This window comes from Chiloscyllium punctatum, chromosome 44 (assembly GCF_047496795.1).
Source record: "Chiloscyllium punctatum isolate Juve2018m chromosome 44, sChiPun1.3, whole genome shotgun sequence".
Classification (NCBI taxonomy): Eukaryota; Metazoa; Chordata; class Chondrichthyes; order Orectolobiformes; family Hemiscylliidae; genus Chiloscyllium; species Chiloscyllium punctatum.
Genome location: NC_092782.1, coordinates 15,317,698 through 15,330,167, shown reverse-complemented (window position 1 = coordinate 15,330,167; position 12,470 = coordinate 15,317,698). Strand labels below are relative to the sequence as shown.

Sequence of the window (12,470 nt, the reverse complement as noted above, 5' to 3'; positions counted from 1 at the left end):
CAGGACCATTTGCTGAGGGACGCATAAAACTTGGGACAACTGCCATCATGGAGCAGTGTGGAAAGACCACTGTCTAAGACTTGCTGCCCATGATATCCCTCTTAACTTATAGAACTTCTCATTGCTTGTATTTGAATGTAAATAGTTTCTTGTCATATTTAATAAATATTCCAGTTGAATGGAGGCACCTAATATCATCGAATCTCAACAGTGTGGAAACAGGCCATTTGGCCCATCGAGTCCACACTGACCCTCTGAAGAGCAGCCCAGCCAGGTCCTCCCCATCCCCTGTCCATGGCCCATGGCCAGTCCACCTAGCCTGCTCATCTTTGGGCCATGCAGACATGGGGAGAATGTGCAAACTCCACGCCTCCAAGGGTGGAATTGAACCCAGGTCCCTGATGGTGGGAGGCAGCAGTGCTGAGCACTGAGCCATCGTGCCACCCCAAACATTGCATAGTTCCAATGGGAAATATGATACTTATATTATATTTTCTGTAATGTCTAACTTGAACTGTTTTATAATGTACTTGCAGATAATTTAAGAATAAATATATTTTTGCAAATGAGGAGTGAGGCCAGTGGCAATATGCCAGTGAGGCCCAACATTTAACCTGACTTGAAAAACAAAAAACACTGGAGGTTACAGCTCTTGAAGAGCCATTCAGATTCAAATAATTTGCTTACTTTCTTTCTATGAATGCTGCCCAACCCACTCTGATCTCCAACATTTTTTCCTTTCAGTACAGATTCCAGCATCTGCAGTAATTTACTTGCAGTCTAAATGATCTGAATTGGTTGAACCCTGCTCTGGCATTGCCAGAAAATTCAGGTCCCGGCCTACGTCCTGGGAAACCTTCGGAGCTGCAGGATATGGGGGGGTGCCACCTTATTGTGCATCCACTCCCTGCCCCCCCCACCACCCTTTGGTTCTCCTTCTGCCTTCAAGACTGGGCTCTGGAAATGCAGCCCTCTGACAGACTGCACAGCATTACATTCACGTTAACCAACACTCATGGTCAGGTGTACACATAGGAATGTAGAAAATGCTTCATTTAGGGGCAATTAGGGCTTTAGCGAAGGTAGAATTCAGGGTGATCTTTAGCCTTTGACTAGTTGTGGAGTACTTATGGAGGGACGCAGCACGTCTGAATTGGCAGTGTTTTAATCCCCTTGTGCTAACATCCTTCATTAAACAAGGGAAGTTGTCAGATTTTGATAGACGATAGCTTTGCATTGCTCAGCTGTACGGAGGACATTCTTTTGGCCATTCTCTCTTGCGAATTGCATGGAAGTTGCATCTTAAAAGTCTCCTCCTGTGTCATCCCTGCGCTTGAAAATGAGTTTCACATGTAACATAAGAGCTCAAATAGATTTTGCAATCTGAAAATCACCCCCTAGATAGCTTCAAAATTAACTTTGAGCTTTGTTACCAGGAATAGATTTCTTTTCTCCTTTATGCAACTATTTCCCACCTATATGCCCCCCTTATCCCTAGCCTGCCACCCATGCCCTTCTGTACACCAGTTAAAGGGAGAATAAAGAGTGTTTCTGTCTGTCCCAGAGAGCAGGAGAGAGCCCAGGGTGATTCTGGCTGATCGACATCTTTGCTAAGATCAGGAAGGTGGCATATTCGGAACTGGCAATGACTTCTTGGCACAGCCTGTTGGAACCATAATGCCTGGGCCTGCGCACGATGCCATAGCCACCTTTGTTCTGTTCTGGACCCTACCCCTTCAGGAAGGCCTGGGCAAGATTCACCAGGAGTGAAAACGGTTCACTCATTATAACCAGGAACTGAGATATTCCCATGAACATAGAGGATGCTCTGACTGAGATGATTGAAGAGGAGTTTGATAGAATCGGTTGAGAAATAAACCATTTCCTCTAGTTGGAGAAACACAGATACATAGAAAATAGAAGCAAGAATAGGCCATTCAGCCCTTTGAACCGGCTCTGCCGTTCATATGATCACAGCCATTCAACTCAGTCCCCTGTTCCTGCTTTCACCCCTATCTCGCTTGACTCAAAACATCTAGAGAAATGGAGTCCAGCACAAGGGGTAATACATTAACATTCATGTCAGGCCATTTTGGGGTGATACTTCATTGAAACTCTAATAATGAAAATCTGGAACTTTCTCTGTTGAAGGTGGAGATGAGTTTTCAATCTTTTTTGAAACTGTGATAGACTTTTGTTAGGCAAAAGCGTTATGATGTGGAACGAAGCCAGGAATTAGAATTAAGATAGAGGCTGTGTCTACATTTCACTCCTCCTTCTGACTGTTCCAGCAGTATCTTGTTCTAATCTTTCACAATTCTTTCCCATTCATTCTTCCAGATCAGCCAAACTCCAGACTGAGAGCATCACAACAGTGCAGGAAAAGCTCTCTCAGCAAAAATGAGAAGAAATCATCAACGTGCTCTGCAGCAGTAAGCAAACTAGCAAATTACTAACTCGTGCCAACGACGGCGAAGGGTATTTTCATACGAAGTACCAAGACAGTTTAACATTAAACCATTTGACTACCACAATATCAAACGTTATATTCTTCCTTATCAATCGATGTCTCCATATCATCATAGAACTGCTCTCAATAACAGACGCAATTGTTCAGGACTGTACTGTGTAAGAAATTTGACTCCTTGTTGCTGGGGTGACTTACTCTCACACCACAAGGGAAAGCAAGAAAACACAGAATCAAGTGAACCAAGCTTTTATCTGTCACTTCCTATTGGAAAACTAGTCTATTTCTTTAGATCAATGGACGAAGAGTACCATAGAATCCCTAGAGTGAAGTTTAGGCCATTTGGCCCATCAAATCTACACCACCCTTACAACAAGCGCCCCACCTAGGCCTGCCACCCCCCATTCCTGTAACCTAGCCTGCATGTCCCTGGACACCATGGGCAATTTAGCATGGCCAACCCACCTTACCTCCACATCTTTAGACTATGAGAGGAAACCATAGCACCTGGCAGAAATGGGATCGAACTTGGGTCCCTGGTGCTGTGAGGTAGTATTGCTAACTACCGAGCCACCCAAATGTTTCTGTTCAGGATTTTACCTGTGCCTCCAGTGTGTATATTCCTGGTTCTCAGCAAATTCCACCGTCTGCCATGGTAGGATTCAAACTCGGGTCTCCAGAACATTAGCTGAGTTTCTGGATTAATTCTGGAGTACCACTAGGCCATCATATCCCCTGGAATAAAGGATGCACTCGCTTTTAAGTTCATGTCAAGTTGGTTTGTCACCGGCTTTCATTAATTTCAAGTTGACACTTGCTCCAGAGTGAGCCTGAGGGCTCAAAGCCACCAGTTTCTTTGTCAAATGCAGGTGTGATTGAAAGGATATTGGGTCTTTCTGACAAAAAGAAGGTTTCAGGTGCAGGAACCATCCTTTACTCCCAGGACAGAGGATTAAAAATCAGCAGCAGCACTCAAAATGTCATTCTCTCAATGGTGGGCCAGTCATCACATTCATAGAACTAGTATAGAGTCTCAAAGTCTTTTGTTTCCACCCCTCAACTTTATCACTTTAGGAAAACCTTTATGTTTAACCTCTTACCTAGTACTGGTTGCCGTCAATCCAGATTAAGAGACCACAATGTTGGGAAGCAGGACTGACTTGTCTCATCCTCTGTCAATGACAAAACCAACAACCATTGTCACAGAATGGGAGACAAGCCAGGTTGACTCTAACAACAAGTTGGCAAAAGTAGGTACGGCAGATGCTGGAGTTTAGAGTCAAGATTGGAGCAGTGCTGGAAAAGCACAGCAGGTCAGGCAGCATCCAAGAAGCAGGAGAATCGACATTTCGGGCCAAGCCCTTCCTGCTCTTCGGATGCTGCCTGACCTGCTATGCTTTTCCAACACTACTCCAATCTTGACTCTAATAACAAGTAGTTGACCCCAAGCTATTGTTTACATTCGCATCTTGATGCCAGACTTATTGGGCAGCTCTCCCTGCCTTCCGAACCTTGCAACGCAACATATGACAGAGGTTCCCAAAACATCGCAATTACCCACCTTCCTTTTCTGATGCACACTGTAACACTTTCTGGTTACACTAGAATCCGAGTTGATTAACCCTCTCTATCCCAGGAATGATGAGTCAGACTGCAGTTCACAAATTCTCAGATCAAATCATTCAACAGAGACCTGAAATTGCCAGGGACCGTTTGTTTTAGACTCAACAAGGCATTATCCGTCACTGAAAGGAACTACTGTTCTCGACTGTGTCAAAACATTACTCTTCACTTGTATGAGGCTCTGGATGGAAACATCTGGAGTAACTGCACTTAGATAGAAACATCAAGACATAGAACATAGAGCAGTACAGCATAGTACGGGCCCTTCCGACCTCAATGTAGTGCTGACCTAAGATCAAATAAACCTACATACATGACATTTTACTATCATCCATGTGCTTATCCAAGAGTCGCTTAAATATCCCTAATGTCTCTGACTCTACTATCGCCACTAGCAGTGCATTCCACACACCCACCACTCTCTGTGTAAAGAACCTACCTCTGACATCTCCCCTAAACCTTTCTCCAATCTCCTTAAAATTATGCCCCCTTGTGATAGCTATTTCTGCCCTGGGGAAAAGTCTCTGTCTATCCACTATATCTATGCTTCTCATCATCTTGTACACCTCTATCTAAGTCGCCTCAAACCCTTCTTCACTCCAATGAGAAAAGCCTTAGCTCCCTCAACCTTTCTTCAGATGGCTAGCCCTCCAGTCCAGGGCAGCATCCTGATAAATCTCCTCTCCACATACTTCCTATAATGAGATTAACTGCACTTAATTAGAGACTTCTGGACGGACTGCTTTTACCTATGGGCACTGCCCCTCCAGGAGGCCATATTAATTTTGGAGGTGGCAGAACATGGGCCAACCAGCTTGACACAGGAACTGCAAAAGTTGCATGAAGTCAGGGTAACACATTTGGAGGCAAGAGGTGAGGGGAGGGATCATCCAGTAAAATCTGGAGGTCTCCGGTGAACTCTGGCGGGAGTGGGGTGGCCATCCTTTCTCGGCATCCCATGTGCCTTCGAGGAGCTCCCTGACAGGAAAGGCAGTGCCCCTGCCCACCACAGCCTGCCATGTGTGGTCCTCACCTCCCCATGTACCTATCTCTGAGGAGGTAAACCATCAACAGACCTGCTCCCTCTCAGTGTAGTGCCCAGCAGGGGCACCTCTGGTGGTTGAGGGGGGTCCAAGTACACAACCTTAAAATTACAGCCAGGCCATTAAGCCACGATGTCAAGCGGTACCTCCTCACAGAGAGGGTAACGGAAATCTGGGACTCTCCCCAAAAGAAAACGGTGGATTGGATGTTGATAAGCAATTAAAAGCTGAGCCTTGAAGATTTTTGTTGAGTTAGGGTATTAAGGGTTCTGAAACCAGGGCAGGCACGTGATGCTAAGATGTAGATTGGCCAAGTTCTAGAATGGTGGAATTGATCCAAAGACCTGAATGGCTTCCTCCTCCCGTTCCTTTTTGTTCTGTGTGCTGGTTTCATTAGCAAATGCTCCTGAGGAGGAATATATGTAACTTCTTTCTTACCTACAACCCACCATCAAGGCAGGGATCCCTAACCCAGGAAAACAACACATTCGAATCATAGAACCCCTACAGTGTGAAAGCAGAGCATTCGCCCATTGAGTCCACACCAACACTCTGAACAGCATCCCACCCAGAGCCAACCCCCCTCCCATTCTAATCCTTTAACCCTGCATTTCTCATGGCTAACCCACCTAGCCTGTAAATCCCTGGATGCTATGGGCAATTTAGCATGGCTAATCCACCTAACCTGCGCAACTTTGTGACGGTGGGAGGAAACTGGAACATCCCGGCAACTCGACACAGTCACCCGAGGGTGGGATTGAACCTGGGTCCCTAGCAGTGTGAGTCAAAGTGCCAACCACTGAGCCACCATGCTGGCCACTCCTAATATCGAAGATGAGGAGTATGGGAGGAAGTCTGGGTAATTGAAATGTGTTGCAAGATTTTGTTAATTCTTTGAGATAGAAAGACAAGATCGACCAAAATCTCCAAAATGGAATCTCTATAAACCTAGGAGGACACAATGACTTCCTAAATATCTGGTGGTAAAAATGATGTTGAGTGAAAACAGATGATTAACTATTCTTCCCTGCTCTTCACTCCAGTGTTTCCACAACCAATTTTCTTTAACCAAACCCATGCATTCTGTCCTCCTTGTTTACACAAGATGGATTGGATGGCTTCCTGCTGAGCTCTATGGCCAAGGCTGTGTGAGAAATTCTCAGTGATCTTAAAATGTGCAGTTCAGCTTACGTCAGACAGTTTTTACAAGTGTTTTCTTGTTATTTACAGAATAGCTCAGGGCAACAGCAAAACCTTCTCCCGGGGACCTTGCCGTCCCGAGTTCATCACAAGTCCTCAGCTCTGCAGCTTTTACAGTCCATGCAGAACCTGGCATTCCAGCCCCCGATGCCTCGTCCTCCCCCCGTTGCATCCTGGTGAACTATGATCATTAATCCAGGTCAGGCTTTAAAATATTTAAGATTTCTGTACCAATATGTGGGAGAGAGAGAGAGAGAGAGAGAGAGACAGAGAGAGAACGAGAGAGAGAAGTATTTTTGCACATTCTTACACGGTGGCCCAGTGGTTAGCACTGCTGCCTCACAGTGCCAGAGACCCCGGTTCAATGCCTGACTCAGGTGACTGACTGTGTGGAGTTTGCACGTTCTCCCCGTGTCTGCGTGGGTTTCCTCCGGGTGCTCCAGTTTCCTCCCACAGTCCAAAGATGTGCAGGTCAGGTGAATTGGCCATGATAAATTGCCCATAGTGTTAGGTAAGGGGTAGATGTAGGGGTATGGGTGGGTTGCGCTTCGGCGGGTCGGTGTGGACTTGTTGGGCCGAAGGGCCTGTTTCCACACTGTAAGTAATTCTAAATCTAAATCTAAAATATTTTTTCTATTCAGTCACTACTTAATCTGTGCAATAGCTTACAACTGAACCTCCCTTTTGGATTTCATTCTAAAGCGAAATTGTCCAGGAAACTTCCCTGTCTTTAACTTAGTTGGTTGAACATAGAACATACGAACAGTCCAACACAGTAGCGGCCTCTTGGCCCACAATGTTGTGCCAAACATGATGCCAAATGAAACTAATCCCTTCTGCCTGCCCTCCTGTATATCCCTCCAGTTCCTTGCATATTTATATGCTTATCTAAAAGCTGCTTAAATGCCCCTATCGTATCTGCTTCCCGGTAGCTTGTTCCAGACTCTTCCCACGCTCTGTGTAAAAAAACTTGCCCCTCACATCTCCTGTGAACTTTTCCCTCTCACCTTAAATGCATGCCCGCTAGTATTAGACATTTCAACTCTTGGGGAAAAGATTCTGACTGTCAACCCTATCTGTGCACCTCATAATTTTTGAACTTCGATCAAGTCTCCCCTCAGCCTGCACCACTCCAGAGAAAACAATCCAGGTTTTTCCAGTTTCTCCTGATAGCTCATACCCTCTAATCCAGGCGGCATCCTGGTAAACCCCTGCTACACCCTCACCAAAGCCTCCTGTAATGTGGCGAACAGAATTGAACGCAATACTCCAAGGGCAACCGAACCAAAGTTTTATAAACCTGCAACATGACATCCTGACTCATGTACTCAATTCCCTGACCAATAAAGGTAAGCATGCCTTTGCCTTCTTTACCACCTCATCCATGTGTATGGCTACTTTCAGTGGGTTATGGATTTGAACCCTAAGATCCCTCTGTACATTAATGCTGTTCAGGGTCCTGCCATTGACTCTATACTTTTCCTTAATATTTGATGTCCCAAAGTGGGCGGCACGGTGGCAGAGTGGTTAGCACTGCTGCCTCACAACACCAGTGACTCGGGTTCAATTCCCGCCCCAGACGACTGACTGTGTGGGGTTTGCACATCCTCCCCGTGTCTGCGTGGGTTTCCTCCGGGTGCTTGGGTTTCCTCCCACAGTCCAAAGATGTGCAGGTCAGGTGGATTGGCCATGCTAAATTGCCCGTAGTGTTAGGTAAAGGGTAAATGTAAGGGTATGGGTGGGTTGCACTTCGGCGGGGCGGTGTGGACTTGTTGGGCCGAAGGGCCTGTTTCCACACTGTAAGTAATCTAAACTAATCTAAAGTGCAGCACCTCACACTTGCCCAGATTAAACACCATCTGCCATCTCTCCGCCCATACCTACACCTGAGCTATATCCTGCTGCAACCTTTTACTATCCACAACTCCACTGGTCTTTGTATCGTCTGCAAACTTACTAATCCACCCATCTACGTTTTCAACCAAGTCATTTATATAAATTACAAACAGTAGAGGTTCCAGTACAGATCCCTGTGGAACATCATTAGTCACGGACCTCCAGCCTGAAAAACCAATCTTCCACCTATGCCTTCTATGGGGAAGCCAATTCTGAATCTACACGGCCACCATGTATCCCATGCATCTTGATGTTCTGGATGAGCCTACCATGAGGGACCTTACTAAAATCCACATAGACAACATCCACTGCCCTACCTTTATTGATCGCCTTTGTCAACTCCTTGAAAATGTCAACCAGTAAGACATAATCTGCCCTGCACAAAGCCATGCTGACCACCCCTAAATAGGCCATGCTTTTTGAAATGCACGGAAGTCCTATCTCCAAGAATTCTCACCAATAGATTCCCAACCACCAATGTGAGACTTACCAGTCTATAGTTTACTGGATTATCCTATTTCCCTTCTTGAACAGAGGAACAATATTAGCTATTCCCCAGTCCTCCAGAACCTCTCCTGTATCTAAGGAGGATACAAAGATCTTGGTCAAAGTCCCAGCAATCTCCTCACTTGCCTCTCTAAGTAACATTGGGTAGATACCATCATGCCCTGGGTACTTATCCACCTGACTGCTCTTCAAGCTGAAACCAGCACTAGTAGATTAGGATCATCAATATTTTGCAGTGGTCTCAAAGAATGAGCCACATCTTGCTGTAAGGTGGCACTACGCAATCCATGCCAGTTATCATAGAATCCCAACAGTGTGGAAGCAGGCTATTCAGCCCATCACGTTCACACTGACCCTCCAAAGAGCAATCCATCCAGACTCAATCCCCCTACACTATCCCTGTGACCACACATTTCCCAAATAGTTGAATTTTATTCTACTTGTACAGAAATGGCTATGATCAAGGAAAGCTATCTGGTGTCACAGTCCACCCAACTTTCAGATTGCTTCACATTGTTCTCTGAGGTTGAAGGTGCAGACATAGCTACCTAACTAACCTGTAAGTGTGAAGCTCTTTGTAAATCCTGAAACGCACTTACAAAATAAATTACAATCTTTTCTATTGGGCTTGCCAACTTGATATATTTGCTGGTGCTTCAGACAATAAACAAACAGGACACTATAGTCACAGCAACTCCTCTGCATGTACTACCACCCTCTTGCAATTTAAACTCATCCAGGATCCTTTTATTCAAGAACATTTATATTTGATAATAGTTCAGCTTCTGGTTGATGGTAACTCCAGGATGTTGGGTGGGGGGGGGGTGGGGGGGAGGAGTCCAGTGATGACAATATCTTTGAAATGTCTTCGCTTTCACAAAAGCTGACAAACACGGAAATCGACCAATAAGCTGCCACTAGCTGACCTGTTACAGAAATAGATCCCATGATTAGCACCTGGATATATGGCTGGCAGATGATCTCTGCCCTTTGTAGAATCTGTCCCAATTTTTGTTTCTGTCTTGATCGGCGATCCTGCAGAGCGGGCAGTCTCTGTAGAGGGGGGTTGATCTTTTATCAGTTTGATATCCAGGTAATGAATTGAAAACCAATAGGCAAATTTTAATCCAAGTTTACTGTAAGAAAGTGCCATCATGAAGCCCATGATCAGGTGGAAGCAAGCAGCTCCACTTACCCTAAGAGGTGATTTATTTCTTCTAACACTAGAAGATCCAACATTCATTTTAATATCCACTGGGCAATATTCAGTACATGTTATATTTTCTTGTGTGAATTTCTGGGATCTTTCAAGAGCAAGAAAGTACCTAAATACGTATTAAATATGTTCGTCAATCAACAGTAATTCTCAAAATTTAGAAAGAAAAAGCGCTTGCATTTCCACGCACCTTTCATGACATCAAAGCACTTTAATTAGTTCATAGCATGTGTCTCTCACTACCTGAGCAAGCCCTTACAGCCCACTATAATTGCCCTGGAGAAGGTGATGGTGAGCTGCCTTCAGAATTGCAGCAGTTCATAGAGTGGAGATTCACCACAGTGCTGTTAGGTAGGGAGCTTGCAAGATTTGGTCCCTGGTGATATATTTTTGGGTTGGGTTGAGTGTGACTTACACGGAAACTTGTAGGTGTCTCTGTGTATCTGCTGCTCTTGTCCTTCTAAATGGCAGAATTTGGAAAATGCTGTTGCAGGGTCATTGGTGAATTGCTGGAGTGTAGCTTGTAGAAAGTATACACTGCTGCTCCTGAGTGTCGATGATGGAGGGAGTCAATGTCTTGATGGAGTGCTGATCAGTCTTTGTCCTGGATGGTTTTGTTGGAGATGCACCCTTTTAGGCAAATGGAAAGGATTCTACCACACTTCTCCTTGTAGATGGTGGATAGGCTTTGGGAAGTCAGGTCAGTTGCTCACCACAGAATTCTTAGCTCTGACCTGCTCTTGTAGCTACCGTATTTAGCCTCAACATTTTACAATTTACAACAGAGTTGGATGAACGAGCTAAGTATAATGTACTCAAATTTGTTTGTGATACAAAAGGTGATGGGAAAGCAAATTTTAAGAAGAATGCAAAGAATAGAAGTGTGGGCTAGAATTTAAACAGAGCAATACTTCAGAATGCTGCAACACAGAGGAATCTGGGTAATCCCTGACACGAATCTGAAGAAATTAGCATTCAGGCACAATAAGTAATTAGGAAGGGAAATGTAATATTGGATTTATTACTGGGAGTTTGGACTATAAAAGTAACAACTATCCAGGGCATTGGTAGGACAGTACGTGGAGTAGAGAGTACAGTTTCAGTTTCCTTATTTAAGGATGGACATGTTAAATCACAGTTCGGAGAAGGTTACTGGTGTCGATTGCTGGGACAAAGAGGTTATCTTATCTGGAACATGAAGCAGGTTGTGCTTAGTCTCTATATTACACCTTGGAAAAATGGGAGGTACATAAAAGGCTCTGATGAGACTTAACAGTCAGAGGAAGTTTCCTCTGGTGGAAGAATGTACAACAAAGGCCACAGTTTCAAAACAAGGGGTCATCAATTTAATGTTTCGGGCATGAGCCCTTCTTCAGGAAACGTTGATTCTCCTGCCCGAAACATCGATTCTCCTGCTCCATGGATGCTGCCTGACCTGCTGCGCTTTTCCAGCAACACATTTTTAGCTATGATCTGCAGTCCTCACTTTCTCCTAGTCATCAATTTAATACAGAGATAAGGAGAAATACCTTCTCAGAGGGTCATTCATTTTTGGATTTGTGTGTACCCAGGGAACTGTGGGTGCTGGGTCATTGAAGACTCAGTTAGTTTTAATCTGCAAGGGAGTCAAGGGTTATGGGGAATGGGGAAGAAAGTGGGGCTAAGGCCACAAACAGATAAGCACGATCTCCTTGAATGGTTTAGCAAGCTGAAGGGGCTGAATGGAGATTGTGGTGCTATAAAAACACAAGAGGTCAGGCAGCATCCGAGGGGCAGGAGAACCGACGGTTCAGGCATAAAGCCCTTCATCAGCAATCTGCAACAGATGAAGGGCTTATGCCCGAAACGTTGATTCCCCTGCTCCTCGGATGTTGCCTGACCTGCTGTACTTTTCCTGCACCACATTCTTGACTCTGATCTCCAGCATCTGCAGTCCTCACCTTCTCCTCCCTGAAGAGGCTACTTATAATTAAATGGTAGCTAGACACATTTGTGAAAGGGGAAGGGATCGAACAATATGCAGTGTGACAAAGTAAGGTTGGAATAGGTTTGTGTACTGCATTAAACAGAAGCAGGGGGCATTTGGGCTGGCGATTCTATGTAATGGTGTCTGTTGTTGTTTTTCAGCCTTATCACCGAGGTGTGCTGTGCATGAACCCATCTCCATCTGATTCACCTTTGCAACAGTTTTATGCCAAGGCTTCTAGCAATATCATCGCCCCCAGGCAGTCCCCACCATGTCCTACAGCCCCCTCTAACCTTTAAAATGAATTTCAGCAATATTGCTTACTTGAAATTAACACCCTCTGTCAGTCTGTGCAATTGAAGAATAGCTTGAAACCGAACAAGAAGTGTGAAATGTAATTTTTTTAATGTGACAAATTGATGTTTGACGTGTGAGTGCAGAGGATCCGCAGAGGTCCTCCTGTAATACTGGAGTGTGTACTGCTTAAATGATAATGACAGGGACTGAACAGGAAACATCCCTCAGTAATTATCCGATTAGGAATTGGAATGA

The 12,470-nt window shown here is 44.9% G+C and overlaps 1 protein-coding gene across 1 annotated transcript in view; it reads left to right on the top strand.

The window, feature by feature from the left end:
* LOC140466598 (lamin tail domain-containing protein 1-like) overlaps positions 1–12,178 on the top strand; it is a 32,001-nt gene extending 19,823 nt beyond the window's left edge. Inside the window, exons 7-9 of the mRNA XM_072562049.1 lie at positions 2,341–2,432; positions 6,364–6,532; positions 12,080–12,178. Of these exons, the coding sequence (XP_072418150.1) occupies positions 2,341–2,432; positions 6,364–6,513 (242 nt within the window). The 3' untranslated portion in view covers positions 6,514–6,532; positions 12,080–12,178. The remainder of the gene's footprint in view (positions 1–2,340; positions 2,433–6,363; positions 6,533–12,079) is intronic.
* Positions 12,179–12,470: the final 292 nt, after the last annotated feature.